Below are 20,533 nucleotides of genomic sequence, written 5' to 3'. Positions count from 1 at the left end.
TGGAAGAACTGACAGGTACAAGTGGGATGAGGAGAAGACTCCACAGAGATGATAAGATGCTGTATCATGAAGCAAACGCCAGGCCAAGGCGCTGGTCTTTTCCTGGGGAGGCTTTGAAGAGCTCTGGGAAGGAGAATGACGCCCGCAGGTTGCTACCCTGTGCTCTGGGCCTGGTCACCCCCAGCCTCAGAGAGCAGTAGGTACTGAGCACAGGTGAGACAGGACATTTGTTGGTTGATTTCTGCATGTTAATTTCTTTAATGGCCACAGCCACCTCTGAGGCAGGGTGCATGATCTCTGATTACAGAACGGGAAACTGAGGCACAGAGCGATGAAGTGACTTGCTTGACAGCCTACGTTGGAGCCCAAGTCAGCTCTACCTGGGGACACTCGGCAAGTCCTTCCTGTTTGTATTGCCACAGGGCTCCACATGCTTCACCAATTAGTGCCTGACTTCTCCTCTCCCCCAGGGGCCGCGACTCCTCAGGCCAGCACCGGGCTCTAAGCCATCCTCATTCGCTTGTCTTGATCTCTGAGTACTCGCTGGTGCTGGTGGCCTCCTCATCCGCAGGTTCCCTCGACTTCATCTCGTGAAAGCTGAAGGAGGCGTAATGGAGCTCCTGTTCATCCCCCGAGGGAGGGGCATCCCTGACAGGGGTCGCTTGGGCTGGGGGGCTGTCTGGCCAGGGCTTTCGCCTGAAACCCTGAGTAAAGAAGAAACAAGGGAGTCAGAGAAGGAATAAGGCAGGTGTGGTCCCCAAGGGAAGTTTATGGGGCATTTATTCATTCATCTTCCTATTCATACATACTTCCTACGAATTCAATTATTCACGCATCCATTTAAAATTCTGTAATGTTGGGATGCCTGGGTGGCTCAGTTGGTTAAGCACCTGCCTTCGGCTCAGGTCATGATTCCAGGGTCCCAGGATTGAGTCCCACATCAGGCTTCTTGCTCAGGGGAGATCCTACTTCTCCCTCTGCCCCTCACCCCACTCGTGGTCTCTCTCTCTCAAATAAATAAATCTTTAAAAAAATAAAAATAAAATTCTGTAATGCAAAAATAATAATAATAATAATAAAATAAAATTCTGTAATGCTATGACTGTTTGGCCATATTGAAGGCTTACTAATCATGTTTAATCCTCACAAAAAACCAGTGTGAATGATACTTATTCTCCCCATTTTACAGATTAGGGAGACTGAGGTGGGGGAAGGTGAAGTAACTTGCCCAAGTCACTCCTCTAGTCACCAGCAGAGCCAGGAACAAAACTCAGGCCTGCTGTGTTATTGGAAATAAAAAGAAGCAGAAATACTTGAACAAAAATAAAGATAAAATTCCCAGAATTGAAGAAAGATAAACCACCTCAGCTGAAAAGGGCCCCACAAATTCAAGAAAAAAGACCAGGGAAACCACATACCCCAATACAGCATAGTAAATCTTAAGAATATCAAAACAAAAGAGAAAAATGTAAAAATTTCCAGGGACAATGAGTGGATCACTTACAAATGTGCAAGATTCATACAGACATAAATTTTTTTTCTTTTCTTTTCTTTCTCTTTTTTTTTTTTTTTGCAAGAGAGAGAGAGAGCTGGCACACGTAAGTAGGGAGAGGGGCAGACGGAGAGGGAGAGAGAGAATCTCAAGCAGACTCCCCAGTGAGCACAGAGCCCGACATGGGGCTCGATCTCACAATCTCATGATCCTGAGATCATGACCTGAGCTGAAATCAAGAGTCAGACACTTAATCACCTGAGCCACTGAGGCGCCCCCAGACATAACATTTCTTAACAGCAACACTGGGTACAAGAAACAATAGGGTACAGTGTTTAAAGCATTGAAGGAAGGGGGTGCCTGGCTGGCTCAGTGGGTAGAGCGTGTGACTCTTAATCTTGGGGCTGCAAGTTTGAGTCCCAAGTTGGGTGTAAAGATTACTTAAAAGAAAAATAAGATAAAATAATAAAGCATTGAAGGAAAATCACTTTGATCCTAGAATTTTTTTTTAAGATTTTATTTATTTATTTGACAGAGAGAGACACAGCGAGAGAGGGGACACAAGCAGGGGCAGAGGGAGAGGAAGAACTGGACTCCCCGCTGAGCAGGGAGCCCGATGTGGGACTCGATCCCAGGACCCTGGGATCATGACCTGAGCCGAAGGCAGACGCTTAACAACTGAGCCACCCATGTGCCCGATCCTAGAATTTATATCCTGCCAAGTGAAATTCAAATGTAGGAACATTAAAAAAGAATTTCAAACACACAAGTCCTCAGAAGTCTTAATACAAGAAAATCCAAATTGAAAACACATTGGGAAGAAGAATCCAAATAAAAGTAACAAAACCTGAAAATGCTGCAATAAATCTGGGGTACAAAGGTGACAAAATACCCCAGTAAAATGTGTGGCTGTGTATTAAACAAAAGACCATATAGAAAAATGTTAAGTATGTTCATAATAACCCAGAATGAGAAATGAAGATCTAGAAAAAGCACCAACATTGTGGAAAGTGGAGGGAAAGAAGAATAAGAGATACATAAAAGTACACTGAAGTTTTTTTGTTGGGTGTAAGAGAGATATTAATTTTTTAAGAAAGGAGAAAATGAAATACTGAAAAAAATGGAACCAAGTGAAAGGAAAAGTTAAAATAGGAGAACAAAATCCGCATGTATTAACAACCACAGAAAACACAAATAGAGGACGTCAAATTGGTTTTGTAAAAACCTGGCCGGCTCAGTCAGGAGACTCTTAATGCCAGGGTTGTGAGTTCAAGCCCCATGTTGGGTGCGGAGCCTGCTTAAAAAATATAAAATAAAAAATTCTTTAAAAAAAAAACCTGGTTATATGCTGTTTACAAAAATCACTTCTGAAGTATAAATAAAATGTTATTGGAGGAACAGAGGATGTAAAAATATCAGACATCTTACTAGCCAATGACAAATTGGTGTATCTATATTAAGATCCAACCAAATAGACTTTAAAACAAAAAGTATCGATAGCAATAGAGAGGATCACTATGTGTGATCAAATGTTCAATTCACTGAGAGGATACAGCATTTCTAAAATACATGGACTCACAACCTGGAGATCAACAGTAGCATGCTCCACCAACTGAGCCAGCCAGGTGCCCCAAACTGGGATACTTTAAAAAAATTTTTTTTAAATGGGCTCCATACCCAATGTGGGGATCAAACTCACAACCCTGAGATCAAGAGTCACATGCTCTTCCGACTGAGCCAGAAGGCGCCCCTGTGATATTTTTTAAACAAACAAACAAACAAACAAACAAACAAACAAAAAACTGTTAAAATGGCCAACAGACACATGAAAAAATGCTCCACATCACTCGGCATCAGGGAAATATAAAGCAAAACCACAATGAGATACCACCTCACACCAGTCAGAATGGCTAAAATTAACCATTCAGGAAACGACAGATGTTGGTGAGGATGCAAAGAAAGGGGAACCCTCCTACACTGTTGGTGGGAATGCAAGCTGGTGCAGCCACTCTGGAAAACAGTATGGAGGTTCCTCAAAAAGTTGAAAATAGAGCTACCCTATGACCCAGCAATTGCACTACTGGGTATTTACCCCAAAGATACAAATGTAGTGACCTGAAGGGGCATGTGCACCCCAATGTTTATAGCAGCAATGTCCACAATAGCCCAACTATGGAAAGAGCCCAGATGTCCATCAACAGATGAATGGATAAAGATGTGGTATCTATATACAATGGAATATTATTCAGCCATCAAAAAGTGAAATCTTGCTATTTGCAACAACGTGGATGGAACTAGAGGGTGGTTTTTTTTTTTTAAGATTTTATTTATTTTATTTGAGAGAGAGAGAGCATGAGAGGGGGAAGGGTCAGAGGGAGAAGCAGACTCCCCACTGAGCAGGGAGCTCAATGAAGGACTCGATCCCGGGACTCCAGGATCATGACCTGAGGCGAAGGCAGTCGCTTAACCAACTGAGCCACCCAGGCACCCTGGAACTAGAGGGTGTTATGCTAAGTGATATAAGTCAATCAGAGAAAGACAATTATCATATGATCTTGCTGATATGTGGAATTTAAGAAACAAAACAGAGATTCATAGGGGAAGAGAGGAAAAAATAAAACAAGAAGAAATCAGAGAGGGAGACAAACCATAAGAGACTCTTAATCATAGGAAACAAACTGAGGGTTGCTGGAGGAGAGGTGGATGGGGATGGAGTAACTGGCTGATGGACATTAAGGAGGGCACGTGATGTAATGAGCACTGGGTATTATATAAGACTGTTGAATCACAGACCTGTATCTATGAAACCAGTAATACATTATATGTTAATTTTTAAAAAATGAAAAAAAAAACTGTTAAAATACTTCAATGTCTATATACAAATTATTAGAACTAACAAGGGAGCTTAGGGGCGCCTGGCTGGCTCAGTCAGTGGAGCATGCGACTCTTGATTTCAGGGTAAGTTTGAGCCCCACGTTGGGTGTAGAGATTACTTAAAAATAAAATATTAAAAAATAACTAACACGGGCGCCTGGGTGGCTCAGTCGTTAAGCGTCTGCCTTCGGCTCAGGTCATGATCCCAGGGTCCTGGGATCGAGTCCCACATCGGGCTCCCTGCTCTGCGGGAAGCCTGCTTCTCCCTCTCCCACTCCCTCTGCTTGTGTTCCCTCTCTCGCTGTGTCTCTCTCTGTCAAATAAATAAATAAAATCTTTAAAAAAAAAAAAAAAAAAATAACTAACACAAGAGCTTAACAAGCTGGAAGAATACAAGATCAATAAATATGTAATTGCTTTTCACACATTGTTGCATCTACTGAGAGAATGAAGACAATCCTCAGCATCCAGACCAGCACCCCAAAGAGCTGGGTGTCACTGTGAAGAGATGAACATTTATAGTGGAGCCCCAGAAGAACTCTGCAGGGGTGTTCAGTCCCACCAAAGTAGAAAGTAGAAGGAGAAGCTGTTTGGACAAATTAAGGAACTGGCTACTGTTCAATCTTTTGCCACCTACTACCAACACTCCGTGTGACACAGACCTCTGTGACCAAAGAATGGAGTCTGAATGTGCTCATTTCCCCATCACTGATTCAGGAGAGTGAGTTATTTATTGAAATACGAAATCTCTTAGAAGAAAAATACATCTGCAGAGGATGCATGAGGCCAGATTTCTTGTGCAGTATCTGAAGTCCAAAAGGATGAGTTGATTCTTGAACAAAATGACATTATATTTGCATCAAATTCAGCTGCTTTGATTCAGCTAGCCATGACAGTTAAAAACAAGACTATCACAAAATTTTCAGACGGTATCTCTCTGTAAAAGCATGGTGCAGGAGGCTTATGAGTAGATCTAAGAATGCTCCAGCTACCAAACCAACAGGAATCTAAATGACACCTAAGACCAATTTGTAATTTTTTTAAATTCTAAAACACTTTATACATTTTTTAAAGTTTATTATTATTATTATTTTTAGTAATCTCTACACCCAGCATGGGGCTTGAACCCATGACCCTGAGATCAAAAGTTGCATGCTCCTCCCACTGATCCAGCCAGGTGTCCCAACCTTTCATAATTTTTTCTTAAAGATTTATTTATTTATTTGAGAGAGAGTGAGTGTGTGTGCACGTGTGCACGAGTAGGGGCGGGGGGTAAGGGGAGAGAGAGACAGAGTTATGAGCAGACTCACACTGAGCACAGAGCTTGGTGCAGGGCTCAATCTCACCACCCTGAGATCATGACCTGATCCAAAATCAAGAGCCGGCCGCTCAACAAACTGAGCCATCCAGGCACCCCAACTCTTCATAAATTTTTTAACAAATGTCTTCATCCTGCATATCATTGATGAGTGATCAGAAAATGCACCTTTAAAAAGATAGCATTTAAGGGATGCTTGGGTGGCTCAGTTGGTTAAGCATCTGCCTTTGGCTCAGGTCATGATCCTAGGGGCCTGGGATAGAGCCCCACGTCGGGTTCCTCTGCCTGTAACTCCCCTTGCTTGTGCTCTCTCTCTCTCTGACAAATAAATAAAATCTTTAAAAACAATAAATAAAAAGATAGCATTTATAATAGTAACAAAACTAGTTATTAAGGAAGTAAAATAACAAAAGGTTTGCAAGACCTGTCTGAAGGAATTCTACATCTTTCTTGGAAAAACTTTAACTAATAGATACCTGTTCTTGTGCACAAGAAGACTTGAATTTATAAATAAGTAAATTCTTCCCGAGTTGATACACAGGTTCAATGTAATTCCAGTAAAAAACCAACAGGAGTGTTTTTTGGAACTAGACAAACTGATTCTAATGTTTATATAGAACAGCAAAAGGCCAAGAATAGCCAAGATGCTATTAAAGAAAATTAAGGAGGTGCTCCTGCTCTATCAGATATCAGGACTTGGTCTTGAATTATTGCCTTGCCTCTAGAGACAGTGCTGACTCAGGGACAGTTAAATTGACCACTGGAATAGAATACATTTTGATGTATGATGGGGGCACCTAGATGGCTCAGTCAGCATATGTGACTCTTGATCTCGGGGTTGTGATTTTGAGCTCCATATTAGGCATGGAGTCTATTAAAAAAAAAAAAACGAAGAAAAGGCGCACCTGGGTGGCTCAGTGGTTTAAGCGTCTGCCTTCGGCTCAGGTCATGATCTCAGGGTCCTGGGATTGAACCCCACATCAGCAGGGAGTCTGCTTCTCCCTCTCATTCTGCCTGCCACTCCCCCTGCTTGTGCTCTCTCTCACTCTCTTCCTCTCAAATAAATAAATAAAATCTTAAAAAAAAAGAAATTATACTTGAATATCCTTCTAATCTTAGGATAAGAAAGATTTTCTTAAATGAGACCCAAAAGTCACTCAACAGAGAAGAGGAGATTGGTGAATATGGTTATATTACAATTAAGAACTAACATTCATCAAGGTCACCTTTAAAAAGTGAAGACAAGTTAATCACTGGGAGAAGATATTTACAATGTATATAACTGGGAAAAAAGTATGAAAATGTATAAAGCTCTCCAATAAATTCAATAAGAAAGTCAAACACCCAATACGGCATTGGGCTGCAGATGGGACCGGGCATTTTAGAGAGGAGGTGTTCATATGCCAGTAAGACAGAGAGATTTTCATCCTCACTGGCAACCAATGAAATGCAAATCAATACCATAGTGAGATAGTGAGATGACAAAAAAATTTCAGAAAACCAAGTGCTGCAGAGATTATAGATCAACAGGATACGAAAGGCACAGATGGATGTATAAATGGATGCATTTGCTCTGGAAAACCTTGTAAATCGGAATATTCACACACCCTCTGATCTAGTAATTAAATTCTTACATAATGCTGAAGAAAAACTCTTGCATGTGAATGCAATGAGATATGAACAAGAACATCTGGAACAACTCAAATGTCCAGCAACAGGAGCTTAGGCAATAGACAAAATCATAAAATGAAACAGACAACTGCAACTTCATGCAACATGGATGAATCTCCATGACATAACTTACAGTGTTGGGTCTACAAAAGCAAGTCCAAGAAGAGTGCACAGAATGTGACCAACCTTTGTAGGTTCAGAAGTAATTAAACTAATCAGCATCTATTTCAGGCATACGTATATGGGATAATGCTAGCAACAAAAGATTCAGAGCAATGGTTACTGGGGATGCGTCACAGAGCAACCTGAGCAGATGGAAGTTAGGGTCAGTGTTTGAGGTCTCGGGTTGGATGGTAGGCTCACAGTTGCTTATCATATTGTGAACAAAATGAGTAAGTACTAATGAACAATGCTTGTTCCTGCGATAAGAGGTTGGTCACAAATAAAGCATTTTGGATAACACCATTTAGGGTAATATGGATGTAATTTTATAGGGGAGAGGGGACATGTTGCATACAGGTAGAGTGAGAGACAATTGCAGCCCCCTGCCCTCAAAGACATCACAAATATGAGAGGGCGGAGATAAGGCAAAGGCGGTGATGTTGTGTGAGGTGCCCCTCAAGACAGGGATGGACACAGAGCTCTGGGCACATAGGGGAGAGAGGCGTGGACCCTGGCAGGGAGGGAGATGGCAAAGGTTTCCCAGAGCAGAAGATGCTGGTACTGGAGCTAGAAGTATGATCACACAAGGTGGTCTGGTGGAAGTCGAGACAGGAGAGCATTCCAGGTGGGAGGAACTGTACATGCAAAGGCCCCAAGTCATAGGGGAGCAGGTGTGTATGGAGACCATGAGAAGGCCAGTGTGGCTGGACCATAGCCAGACCAGAGCTGGAGTGGCCATCAGGGGAGACTTCTAGAAGTACTTTAAATATCAGACCAAGAAATGTGACTCGATTCTCTAAACAACGGGAGCAAACAACATAATTGAAACTCCCAAATGGCTGGAAAGCAATAGATTTCGGGAGAGGTTCTGTCAGGCTATGTCCAGCAAAGAGTGATCAGCAGGGGTGGGACAAGAGGTGACCAGAGGGCCACTGGGTCTGGGAGATGAAGGCGAAGAACAGAAGGGACGTCAACTCCCAGGTGTCCACCCAGGTGACCAGGGTGGAGCAGGGGATGGGGAAATGCTAGGAGCTCCATCTGGACTCTGAAAGGACAAGCCCGGGGCCCCGCAACTGCATGAGAGGACGCCAGCATCACTCACCCAGGCAACTGTACCCATGACAGGATCTTCATTACCCGGGCCCTCTCGACTCCCGGATGCTTGCTTCCTGCGGGCTTTCACTCTAAGGGGAGAAACGAACACACTGCAGCCAGGATGGCTCAGGCACCCATGGGCAGCCTGCCCGTTCTCTGGTGAAAGGGCATCCAGACCCCAGAAGTAACCTCAGACCTTCCTGACCTGCAAGTAAGCACTCCATCCCCCTGGATGAGCAGAGGCTCGGCCAGACCAAACCTCCATCACTAAAGATCCCTCTAACACATTAACAACTTGTGCCCGAGTGGTCATAGCAGTGTTATTCGTGATAGCCAAAAAGTAGAAACAGCCCAAATGTCTGTCAGTAGATGAATGACAAACAAAATGTGCTCCACCCATGCAATGGAACGGTATATGGAAATAAAAAAAGGATGCAGTATCGGGCGCCTGGGCAGCTCAGTCAGTTAAGCGTCTGCCTTCAGCTCAGGTCATGACCCCGGGGTCCTGGGATCGAGCCCCACTTGGGCTCCCTGCTCAGCAGGGAACCTGCTTCTCCCTCTGCCTCTGCCTCTCCTCCCCACTTGTGCTCACTCTCTCTCAAATAAATAAATAAAAATCTTTTTAAAAAAAGGATCAAGGACTGATGCATGCCACAACACGCATGAACCTTGAAAATGTCATGCTAAGTGAATGAGGTCAGTCACAAAGGACCGCGTGTTGTATGATTCCGCTTACACACAATGTTCGGAATAGGCAAATGTAGGGAGACAGAAAACAGATTGGCGGTTGCCTAGGGCTGGGGGAGGATGGGGACAGGATGAAAATTAAGGAGTGGAGGGTTTCTTTGGTTTGTTTCTCTTTCATTTGGGGGCTGATGCAAAAGTCCTATAATTGTGGTAATGGATGCACAACTCGGAATACACTAAAAGCCATTGAATTGTACACTGTAAATGTACGGGAAGTATATCTAGTACAGCTGTTATCCCCCCACCGCCCAAAAGAGATGCCCTCTGGATCTACTCTACTCCGCTCTGCATTTCTGGGATTGGGTGACCTCTCTCCGCACTCCCTGTACCTCCCCGGACAAAGACTTACATGCAAAAGAAGAGGAGGCACAGACTTAGGGACAGCAGGGCCACAGCACAAGCACCTCCAAGAGCGGCAGGCAAGGCTCCTGCCAGGAACACCGATTTCCCTGCAGAGAAGAGGTGTGTCAAGACTCACTTCCAGGACTCAGTCTCTTGCTTTCCTACCTCCTTGCAGAACTTGCTGAAGGGCCAGCTTAGGCCAGAGATGGAGCAGCACCCTAGCCCACCAATCGCCCTCTGTGCAGGCCCCAGCCCCAGCCAGCCGCAGGCTTCTCTAGGACTCCCTTCCCCTACACCTTGGCCCCCGACAGCCCCCGGACCTGGCAGCAGCAGGAAGACGGCGCTCTGTTCCCCGTGGGCATTCCGGGCCTCGCAGCTGAGTCTGAGGCCGGAGCCCAGCGGCCCGCTGAGGCTCAGGGAGCTGTTGGCCCAGGGCCCCGCAGAGCTGGAGGTGATGGTCCAGGAGGCATTGCTGTGGTTCCCTTCCAGCAGCCCCTCCCCCAGCCGCCAGCGCAGGGTGGGGGCCGGCTGGGCTCGGGAGGAACAGCTGCAGTGCAGCCCCTTGCCCTCCCAGGAGCAGGAGGGGCTGAGCAGCCGTGGGGGGTCTGCGGGAGGGAGGAGAGGGGTCAGCGGTGTCTCTCCTGCCCAGGCCCCCGGCAGCCTGCCCCCAGGGGTCCCCACACTCACAGACCACAGAGAGATGCAGGGAGATGTGCTGGGAGCCCAGCGGGTTCTGAGCTTGGCAGGTGAGGTCTCCTTCCTCTGCAGCCCCTACTTGAGGCAGGTCCAGGTTTGCACTCCCGTAGATGGGGGTGGCATTCCAGGGGCTGGACCCCCGGAACCAGCTCAGCTCGGCAGGGGGGCTGCTGTCAGCAGCACAGAGCAGACGCAGAGCCTGGCCCTCCAGGATGAGAACCAATGAGGTGTTTTGCAGAATCTTCGGGACTTTGGGAGAGAGACGCAGAGAGAGGGCACCAGCTGTGGGAGGCTGGCAGTCTCCATCCCTCCCTCCTTTCCAGGAGCTGGTTGGCATCTCCCTCTCTTTTCTTGACCCACTGATTTGGTTCCATCAGGGTTGAAAGCCTGGGCTTTACACCCAAAAGAGGTTGACCTCAAGTGTCTGGGCCTCATATCTTCAGAGGAGGCTCAGTGTCCCACTGGGACATGCCTGGACTGTTTGGTGGCTTCACTCAGTGAACACAGCAGGAAATAGGATGGAGGAGGCTGGGATGGAGGGGTAGGTGGGAAACCAGAGGAGTGAACTGGTGAGGTGAAATGGGCTTTGCACAGTTTGTGCGCATGTGTGAGCGTGTAGGAGTGCAGGTGCGTACACCCATGGGAGGTAGAGGAGGGAGGGTGGTGATTTTTATCCTTGCTTTTCCCATATCTGATCCCATTAAGGCTATGATCCCCACTGCCTTGCTGGGAGCTGACCCGCTACCCCCACCCCAGGGCCAGGTCCCAGCCCCCAAGAAGACAGGTTCTTTCCTACCTGCAACATCGCTGAAGAAGATGCTGATGTTGAGTTTCTGGGGAGCGTCTGGGATGGAAAGATATGGCCCTGCTTCAGACGTGAAGATTGGGATGGAAGTTGACCCAGCACCCAAGGAGGGGTAGGGGAACYGGGAAGGTGGGGATTGCTGTCCTTGTCCACTCCCCACCTACAYTCCCAGGGCGCGCATGTGCGCGCACACACAATCCCCACTGCCCTGAGRGACCCAGCCATCCCTCCAGCACTCACAGGAGACATTGAGCCTGATGGTTCTTTCCACGGTGTCCTGACCTCCTGGCAGGTGCACCTGACAGGTGAGGTTGCTGCCATGGTCCTGCAGCCTCGGGGTGAGGGTCAGCACTGAGGAGTGGAGGGTCTGGGGGTCCAGCGAGTCAAGAGCATCCCCCACCCAGGAGAAGGTGAGAGGTCTTCCCTCTTCGCAGGATCCCAGCAAACTGCAGGTCAGGTTTGTGGGATAGCCAGACTTCAGGGGCTCCGGAAAGTGGATGTCGGGTTTCTGTGTCAGGGCTGAGGAGGAGAGAGGGAGGTGCTTGGGCCCCAGGGAGGTGGGGACCCAGAGTGTGACCCTGAGAGGGACCAGGGCCTCAGGGCACAAGCTGACCCCGGGCCCCCATACCTCTTCCCACCAGCCCAGCCCCAAGACCTGGAGCAAGGAATGTTCCAGTGTCCGGTTCCTGTTCTATGAGGGGGGTCTCCACGTCCCAGAGCCCTCTTCTGGGGCCCCTGCCGGACCTGCCACCTGCACCGTCAACTTCTTATCTCTGTAACTATATTTCACGTAGTCTCTCTCCATTTGGAACTTGTAGACTCCCTGGTCACTCTTCCTGGCCTCTGTGATTCTCAGGGAGCAGTTGTTGTCCCAGGGGTTCCCGATGAGGTGGAATCGGCCCTGGGCCTCTATCTTCACTTTCATTCGGTCATTTGTAGCCACAGGATAACGGTTGTCCTCACTCCGGAACCAGTACATGTAGGGCTTCTCACGGGAAGACCACGAGCTCCGGGGGTAGGAGAAGGAGCAGGGCACGTGGACACACAGACCCTCCTGCACCGTCACCAATTCCTGCACTCGGAGCTCAAACCCTGGATCCTCCTGCAGGGACCCTGGGGGGACACGGAGGCTCAGCTGCGGCTCCAGCCCACTCCCACCTGTGCCCAGCCAGCCCCCCTCCCTTGGCCCACTTACCCCCCCACAGCAGGGGCAGTAGCAGCAGGGGCACCATGTCTGCACCGGCCAGGGCAGGAGCCTGGGTTCGGGTCCCTCTGTCAGGGAAGGAAATGGCCCGAATGGAGGGTGAGGCCAAGGAAGCCCCAACAGGAAGCCGTGTGTCACCGAGCTGTGGTCACCACAGAAGGGGAACTTAGTCAGCACGGGCCATGGGAGGTGAAGTGGGGGCTGAGAAATCATCCCGTCTTGCCTCCCTGCCATTTGCAGATGGTGAGAGGCTTGTCTAGGGGGACAAGGCCCCAGAACTATGGCCCTTTCCTAGGGCAACATGGTTTTTATTTTTTATTTTTTATTTTTTTTTGAGAGAGACAGCATGAGCAGGGGGAGGGGCAGAGGGAGAAGGAGAAGCAGACTCCCTGGTGAGTATGGAGCCCGACATGGGGTTCCACACGGGGCTCCATCCCAGGACCCCAAGATCAGACACTTCACTGATTGAGCCACCCAGGCGTCCCTCCTCATGCACCATGTTTGCACAGGGAAGAGAACACCACCTTGCCAGTTTCCTGAGAACAGTGCCTCTGGGCGCTAGAAGAGATCCGGAGCAAATGCATTAGCACATGATGGAGCTCTAAGGAGAGGCTCCGAGGCTGAGGGGCCAGGTGGCAGGGTCTGTCCCTCTGTCAGGAGAGAAGTTGTCAGGGACAAATACGTCAAGTAGACATGACTTGGTCCACAGTAGTCACAAGAGATGTGGCTCCCATCAGTGACCCTGGGGCCTCCTGACCCCTTGGATTTGGGTCCCCAGTCCCACCACAGTCCTCATCCCAGGCCACCTCAGACTCTGGTCTTGCTGTTGGTGCAGAACTGACCTGAGAGCTGGGCATTTGGAATGTGGAAGTTGAGGGCATGGAGTGACTGGGTTGGAACCCAGATACCTACCTACTTACCACCTCAGCTACCACCTGCTCAACTTTACTAAAATTAGTTAACCTCTCTGTGCCTCAGTTTGCTCATCTACAAAATGGGGACACTACTACTAATGCTGTGTGCATCACATTAAATGAGTTCATGCATGTCAGATACTTAGGACTATGCCTGGCACTGAGCATTTGTTCATCCAAATGATGTTTCCTGGACACCCCCCATGTGCCAGGCCCTGTTTTAGGGCTGGAGATACAGCAAAGGGTCAGCTCCTAAGAGCTGAGGATGGAAAAGATGAGTCAGAAACTCTAGTTAGAAGACAAACAGTTAATAAAAAAATTAAAACGTGCTATCCCTTAGAGAGTGATATATGTTAGGGAAAAAAAACCCAAAACAGAAAAACATACGAGGAATTTTTGAAAACTGCTGAAATTAAAAAAAAAAAAAAAAAAAAAAAAGTCCGTGCCTGCGGCAAGCCTCATGGAGAAGTTGACATCTGAGTGAAGACATGGACAAAGTGAGAGATCCTGTGGGCACCCACACAAAAGGAACCCATTGTGAAGGACTAGTGCACTCAGAAGTCCTAAGTGGGAAGAGGTGTGTTGGCAGACAGCTGGATAACAGCGTAGCAGAGTGAGCCATGGGGAACGTGGGAGGAGAGGAGGTCTGGGAGGTACCCTAGGTCAGCTTCTGAAGAGCTCTGGAGGCTGCTGAGAGAACTTGACTTGTACTCAGGGTGTATTAGCCAGGGTTCTCCAAACAGAACCCATAGGATCACATTCTATGCATATATAAAGAGATCTATTGTAAGGATTTGGCTCCTGTGATTATGGAGGTTCAGAAGTCCCAAGATGTGCAGTTGGCAAGTTGGAGACCCAGGACATCTGATGGTGAGTTCCAGTCCAGAGACCAGCTGGTTTAAGATCCAGGAAAAGCCGATGTTTCAGCTCAAGTCCAAAGGCACAGAAAAAATGATGTCCTAGCTCGAAGGCAGTGAAGGAGAGAGAGTTCCACTTACTTATGGAAGGGTCAACCCTTTCCTTCTATGCAGGCCCCTAATTGGACCGGGCCCACCCACACTGGGAAGGACAATCTGCTTTACTCAATCCACGGATTTAAATCATTGGCCATTGGTGATTTATTCAACTTCCAGCCCCTCTCCCCTCCCTGGAGGTCAAAGTCCCAACCCTTCACTCAAAGTTTCCCTTAGCAACCAGCCCACATCCTTAGCTGCTATCCAAAAGTCACCTCATTAATATAACAAAAGACACCTTAATTGCTTTCATCACTTAGTAAATTCCAAAGGTTTTAGGAGCTCTGTGCCAGAAACCGGGATGGGAAGACCAAACGTACATGTTTCTGATTATAAATCACAGTATTACCGGTATGAAGGGCAGTGCAGGCCTTGAACAGAAAAGGGACGGGATGTGCTTTGCTTTTCCCCTGAGCCCCTGCTTGCTGGACTGAGCTCAGACTCCTCTGGGGTTGTTATGTTGCCCTGCTTGTGAGATGGGGGCGCCCAGGTCTGGGTGGACATGGTGGGTTGGTGGGAAGCTGATGGCTAGCAGTATTTGTTGGTGCATCAGATGCATATTGAGAGAAAAAGAGAAAAATCAACAACACCAATGTGTTTCTCCTGAGTGGTTGCCATTGCTGGAAAAGGGAAAGATTTTTAAGATTTTTAAAGAAGAAATTCGGGAGCTCAATTTCGGACATGTTGGGTAAGAGATGCATGTCAGACACAAGTGGAAAAATCAATAGAGGGTGCTTGATCTGTGGGTCTGTAGTTTAGAAAAAGTTCCAGCCGGACCCATGAACTTGGAGTGTCACCACACAGACTATATTTAACAGTGGGCCTGAGTGTGATCACACAGGGCACGAGATAAAACAGAAAGGAGGTGAGGACCATCTCCAGTGGGCATCAGACCCACCTTCCTGCTGAAAACAACCACAAACACAAAGGGAAAATCATGGCAAATCTGAAAAACACTGAAGGGCTGACAGAATTTTCAGCGTGAAATCGAGGACAGGGTAGAAACCCAGACAGAGAAGGGAGACACCAAAGCCACACTTTAGCTGAGGGAATTTTGAATGTGGATTTGGGACTGGACCATCCCTAAGGATTCAAGTCAGACTGTATGTCAGGTGGGGAAGGCTCAGGACCTGCAGAAGCCACAACATGTAGAGATAAGGGCCCTACTTGAACAGAAAAGGAAGTTTCCCCATAGCTTTTCCAAGGAAGGGAGAAGCCAGATGGGACAACCTTTGGTCCCACAGGAGGAGGACTGAGGGAGAAGACTCTGTCCCAGCCTGAGGGTCCAGCAGCCCTCTGAGGGCACCTGGATGGGTGTGGAAACACTAATACAACAAGTTCTCAGGGTCAGATCTGCAGTTCCAAGCCTCAATCCAACCCATATATCTTATAGCCCTGGGAAAGCCTGTCCTCACCTCCACTGCCTCCCCTACATTCCTGGGTTCCCTAGGGCTCCCTCATGGCTCTGTCTTCCTATGCTGTTGTTTTATTGTTGGTTGGTTGGTTGGTTTTTGACTGTCCAGATCCTGGTTTCTATCTGAAAGCGGCATCTTACTCTATGTGGAAAACCCAAAAGACTTCACCCCAAAATTGCTAGAATTCATACAGGAAATTAGCGAAGTGGCAGGATATAAAATCAATGCACAGAAATCAGTTGCAATTCTATACACTAACAATGAGACAGAAGAAAGAGAAATTTAGGAGTCAACCCCATTTACAACTGCACCAAAAACCATAAGATACCTAGGAATAAACCTAACCAAAGAGGCAACGGATCTGTACTCAGAAAACTATAGAACACTCACGAAAGAAATTGAGGAAGACACAAAGAAATGGAAAAATGTTCCATGCTCATAGAATGGAAGGACAAATATTGTTAAAATGTCTATGCTACCTAGAGCAATCTACACATTCAATGAAATCCCTATCAAAATACCATCAACTTTTTTCACAGAGCTGGAACAAATAATCCAAAAATTTGTATGGAACCGGAAAAGACCCCAAATAGCCAAGGAATGTTGAAAAAGAAAACCAAAGCTGGGGGGCATCACAATTCCAGACTTCAAGCTCTATCACAAAGCTGTCATCATCAAGACAGTGGCATAAAAACAGACACATAGATCAATGGAACCGAATAGAAAACCCAGAAATGGACCCTCAACTCTATGGTCCACTAATCTTCAACAAAGCAAGAAAGAATACCCAATGGAAAAAAGACAGTCTCTTCAACAAATGGTATTGGGAAAATTGAACAGCCACATGCAGAAGAATGAAACTGGACCATTTCCTTATACCATACACAAAAATAGACTCAAAATGGATAAAAGACCTAAATGGGAGACAGGAATCCATCAAAATCCTAGAGGAAAACACAGGCAGCAACCTCTGTGACCTTGGCCACAGCAACTTCTTGCTAGTCTCCAAAGGCAAGGGAAACAAAGGCAAAAATGAACTATTGGGACTTAACCAAGATAAAAAGCTTTTGCACAGCAAAGGAAACAGTCGACAAAACCAAAGACAACCGACAGAATGGGAGAAGATATTTGCAAATGACGTATCAGATAAAGGGCTAGTATCCTAAATCTATAAAGTACTTATCAAACTCTGGGTGCCTGGGTGGCTCAGTCGTTAAGTGTCTGCCTTCAGCTCAGGTCATGACCCCAGGATTCTGGGATCGAGCCCCTGCTCAACAGGAAGCCTGCTTCTCCCTCTCCCACTCCCCCTGCTTGTGTTCCCTCTCTCACTGTGTCTATCTCTATCAAATAAATAAATAAATAAAATCTTAAAAAAAAAAAAAGAACTTATCAAACTCAACACCCAAAGAACAAAGAAGCCAATCAAGAAATGGGCATCAGACATGAACAGACATTTCTCCAAAGAAGACATACAAATGGCCAACAGCCACATGAAAAAATGCTCAACATCACTCGGCATCAGGGAAATATAAAGCAAAACCACAATGAGATACCACCTCACACCAGTCAGAATGGCTAAAATTAACCACTCAGGAAACAACAGATGTTGGCAAGGATGCGAAGAAAGGGGGACCCTCCTACACTGTTGGTGGGAATGCAAGCTGGTACAGCCACTCTGGAAAACAGTACGGAGGATCCTCAAAGAGTTGAAAATAGAGCTACCCTATGACCCAGCAATTGCACTACTGGGTATTTACCCCAGAGATAGAAATGTGGTGATCTGAAGGGGCACTTGCACCCCAATGTTTATAGCAGCAATGTCCACAATAGCCCAACTATGGAAAGAGCCCAGATGTCCATCGACAGATGAATGGATAAAGAAGATGTGGTATCTGTATACAATGGAATACTACTCAGCCATCAAACAAATGGAATCTTGCCATTTGCAATGACGTGGATAGAACTAGAGGGTGTTATGCTAAGTGAAATAAGTCAATCAGAGAAAGACAATTATCATATGATCTTGCTGATATGTAGAATTTAAGAAACAAAACAGAAGATCATAGGGGAAGAGAGGAAAAAATAAAAGAAGAAGAAATCAGAGAGGGAGACAAACCCTAAGAGACTCTTAATCTATAGGAAACAAAGTGAGGGCTGCTGGAGGGGAGGGGGGTGAGAGGGTGGGGTAACTGGATGATGGACATTAAGGAGGGTGTGATATGTAATGAGCGCTGGGTATTATATAAGACTGATGGAACACTGACCTCTACCTCTGAAACCAGTAATACATTATACGTTAACTGAATTTAAATAAAAATAAATTAATTTAAAAAAATAGAAGCAGTATCTTGGGGTGCCTGGATGACTCAGTTGGTTGGGCATCCGATTCTTGGTTTTGGCTCCAGTCATGATCTCAGGGTCATGGCATTGAGCATCTCTCTAAAATAAATAAATAAATCTTTAAAAAATAAAAATAAAAGCAGCATCTTGATTTCCTTTTGGAGGACGGCCATCCTCCCACCATCAAGCCCATTCCGTACTCCAGGGGTGAATCTGTGAACCAACACTGACCAGTTGGCATATTTCATCACTGATAACACCTGTAGTCAATTCATCAACACCTGGATGAGCCTATATCCGTGTTCGTCTAAAGAGTTTCCAGGACTTTTGCTACACCTTTGGGAAAAATAGCTGTTCTCTTTCCCCTGGGGTCTTTGAATGGGGAAGTTTCAAGCCTGGAGCTATCAGAGCCAAATACTGGGCTCGAGCCTGCCTGAGAACAAAGCCCACAGAGGAAAGCAGAGCTGCAGGGGTAACAAATTTTTAAAAAGGATTTCGGTGACATTGACCAAACTCTAGAACCCTCTGTGCCAGAAGCCAGCATATTTTAAAACTTTTTAGCTCACAGAGTATGATACTGTGGTTTTATAATAAGAAATATACATTTGGTCATTGTCCCAGTTCCTGGCACAACGTCCTAAAACCCTTGGAATTTCCTAAGCAATGAGAGGGGATAAAGGTGCCTTTTGCTCTGCTAACGAGGTGACTTGGAAAGCACCTAAGGGTGGGGGATGGTTGCCAGGGGAAACAACCATGCAATTAGAATGTTGGGACTTTCAGTCCTAACCCCTGACTTCCAGGGAGGGGAGAGGAGCTGGAGGTTGAGTTCAAATGCCAATGGCCAATGATTTAAGCACTCAAGCCCATATGATGAAGCCTCCATATAAACCCAAAGGACAAGGTCCAGAGAGAGCTTTCTTTTTTTTTTTTTTTTTAAATATTTTATTTATTTATTTGAGAGAGACAGAGATAGTGAGAGAGAGCTCGAGCAGGAAGGAGGGGGAGAAGCAGGCTTCCCGCGGAGCAGGGAGCCCGATGCGGGGCTCGATCCCAGGACCCCGGGATCATGACCTGAGCCGAAGGCAGAGGCTCAACCATCTGAGCCACCCAGGCGCCCCCAGAGAGAGCTTTCTGATGAGTGAACCAGAACACATCCATGTGGGACACGTTTTCTGTCCACAGGGACAGAAAAGCTCCTTTGTTCAGGACCTCACCCTATGTACCTTTGATCCAGCTGTCGATTTGTATCCTTCAATATCCTTTGTAATATATTGGTAATCTAGTGAGTAAACAGGTTTCCTGAATATGTGAGCTGCTCTAGCAAATTAACTAAACCCAAGGAGAGGCTGCTGGGAGCCTCTGATCTAGAACCAGTGGCTCAGAAGCGCAGGTGACAACCTGAGACCTATGATTGGCATCTGAAGTAGGGGAAGGGGGCAGTCTTGTGGGACTGAGCCCTTAACCTGTGGGATCTGAGGCTGTCTCCAGTAGCTAGTGTCTGAATTGCAGGACACCTAGCTAGTGTCAGAGAATTTCCTGAATGTGTGAAGAGAAGACCTACATGTTGGAAATTGGGAGTAGAATTGTGGTGAGTTAATACTTTTTTCCCCTCCATTAGGCCAGTTTGAACTGGACTGATGTTACACGTACCTGAAAAAGTTCTAACACAACCTCCCCCCTAACCACCGTGCCCACACCCCCTTACCTACTCTGCCTCAGCCCCTGAAGCTGCCCAAACCTCCCTGTGAAACTCAATTTCACAGCTCATAAGCCTTCCATGGACTTTCGAGAAAGACAATGACATACGGTCATGCTTTTTAATAAGCCCATCTCTGATGCCCATCAGTATAAGAAGAACATGACCAAAACCAGTCGTAGAAATAAAGACCAATCTTAGCTTGCGCTTCCATAACAAAATACCACAGACTGGCCACTTCAACAAAATGGAAGGAGGGAAGGGGGAGGGGGGAGGGAGAGACAGGCAGCCAGCGAGCAAGCCCCGAGTGAGCATGCACGCCACTCTCTGTTTTTCCTCTTATAAGAACATCTATCCCATCATGGGGGCTCCACCCTCATGACCTCATCTAAACTTAATCACCTCCCAGAGGCTCCACCTCCAAATTTGATCACATTGGGGGGTTAGGGCTTCAACATATGAATTTAGGATGGGGGTGGGGGGGCACAAACATTTAGTCCATAATAACCAACCAAATGAGAGCAGGTAGAAGCTATTTATTCAGAAGGGGGGGAAATCGGAGGGCGAGACGAACCATGAGAGACGATGGACTCTGAAAAACAAACTGAGGGTTCTAGAGGGGAGGGGGGTGGGAGGATGGGTTAGCCTGGTGATGGGTATTGAGGAGGGCACGTTCTGCATGGAGCACTGGGTGTTATGCACAAACAATGAATCATGGAACACTACATCAAAAACTAATGATGTAATGT

General features: G+C 46.7%; 1 protein-coding gene across 1 annotated transcript; it reads right to left on the bottom strand.

The window, feature by feature from the left end:
• Positions 1–148: 148 nt before the first annotated feature.
• On the bottom strand, positions 149–12,474 carry LOC116621940 (sialic acid-binding Ig-like lectin 5). Its single transcript, XM_032387976.1, has 9 exons — positions 12,398–12,474; positions 11,947–12,315; positions 11,443–11,721; positions 11,194–11,241; positions 10,389–10,646; positions 10,022–10,306; positions 9,709–9,808; positions 8,620–8,701; positions 149–704 (listed from the first exon to the last, which is right to left on the bottom strand). Exons 1-9 carry the CDS (start codon positions 12,432–12,434, stop codon positions 513–515), a joined length of 1,650 nt encoding a protein of 549 aa, XP_032243867.1. The 5' UTR covers positions 12,435–12,474; the 3' UTR covers positions 149–512.
• Between the last annotated feature and the right edge of the window lie 8,059 nt (positions 12,475–20,533).

The sequence above is a fragment of the Phoca vitulina genome, unplaced genomic scaffold, assembly GCF_004348235.1.
Source record: "Phoca vitulina isolate PV1807 unplaced genomic scaffold, GSC_HSeal_1.0 scaffold52, whole genome shotgun sequence".
In the NCBI taxonomy this organism is placed as follows: domain Eukaryota; kingdom Metazoa; phylum Chordata; class Mammalia; order Carnivora; family Phocidae; genus Phoca; species Phoca vitulina.
Note: the sequence above shows the minus strand (reverse complement) of the source record. Positions and strands in the feature narration are given on the sequence as shown.

What these genes read in the sequence shown, in the direction of transcription:
- LOC116621940 (XM_032387976.1), bottom strand. Translation starts at nt 12,434, where the DNA reads ATGGTGCCCCTGCTGCTACTGCCCCTGCTGTGGGGGG. An exon ending in CATCAGGCTCAATGTCTCCT is followed by an intron (nt 11,242 to 11,442) that starts GTGAGTGCTGGA and finishes TTTCCATCCCAG; the next exon opens with ACGCTCCCCAGAAACTCAAC. An exon ending in TGCCTCCTCTTCTTTTGCAT is followed by an intron (nt 8,702 to 9,708) that starts GTAAGTCTTTGT and finishes TTCTCCCCTTAG; the next exon opens with AGTGAAAGCCCGCAGGAAGC.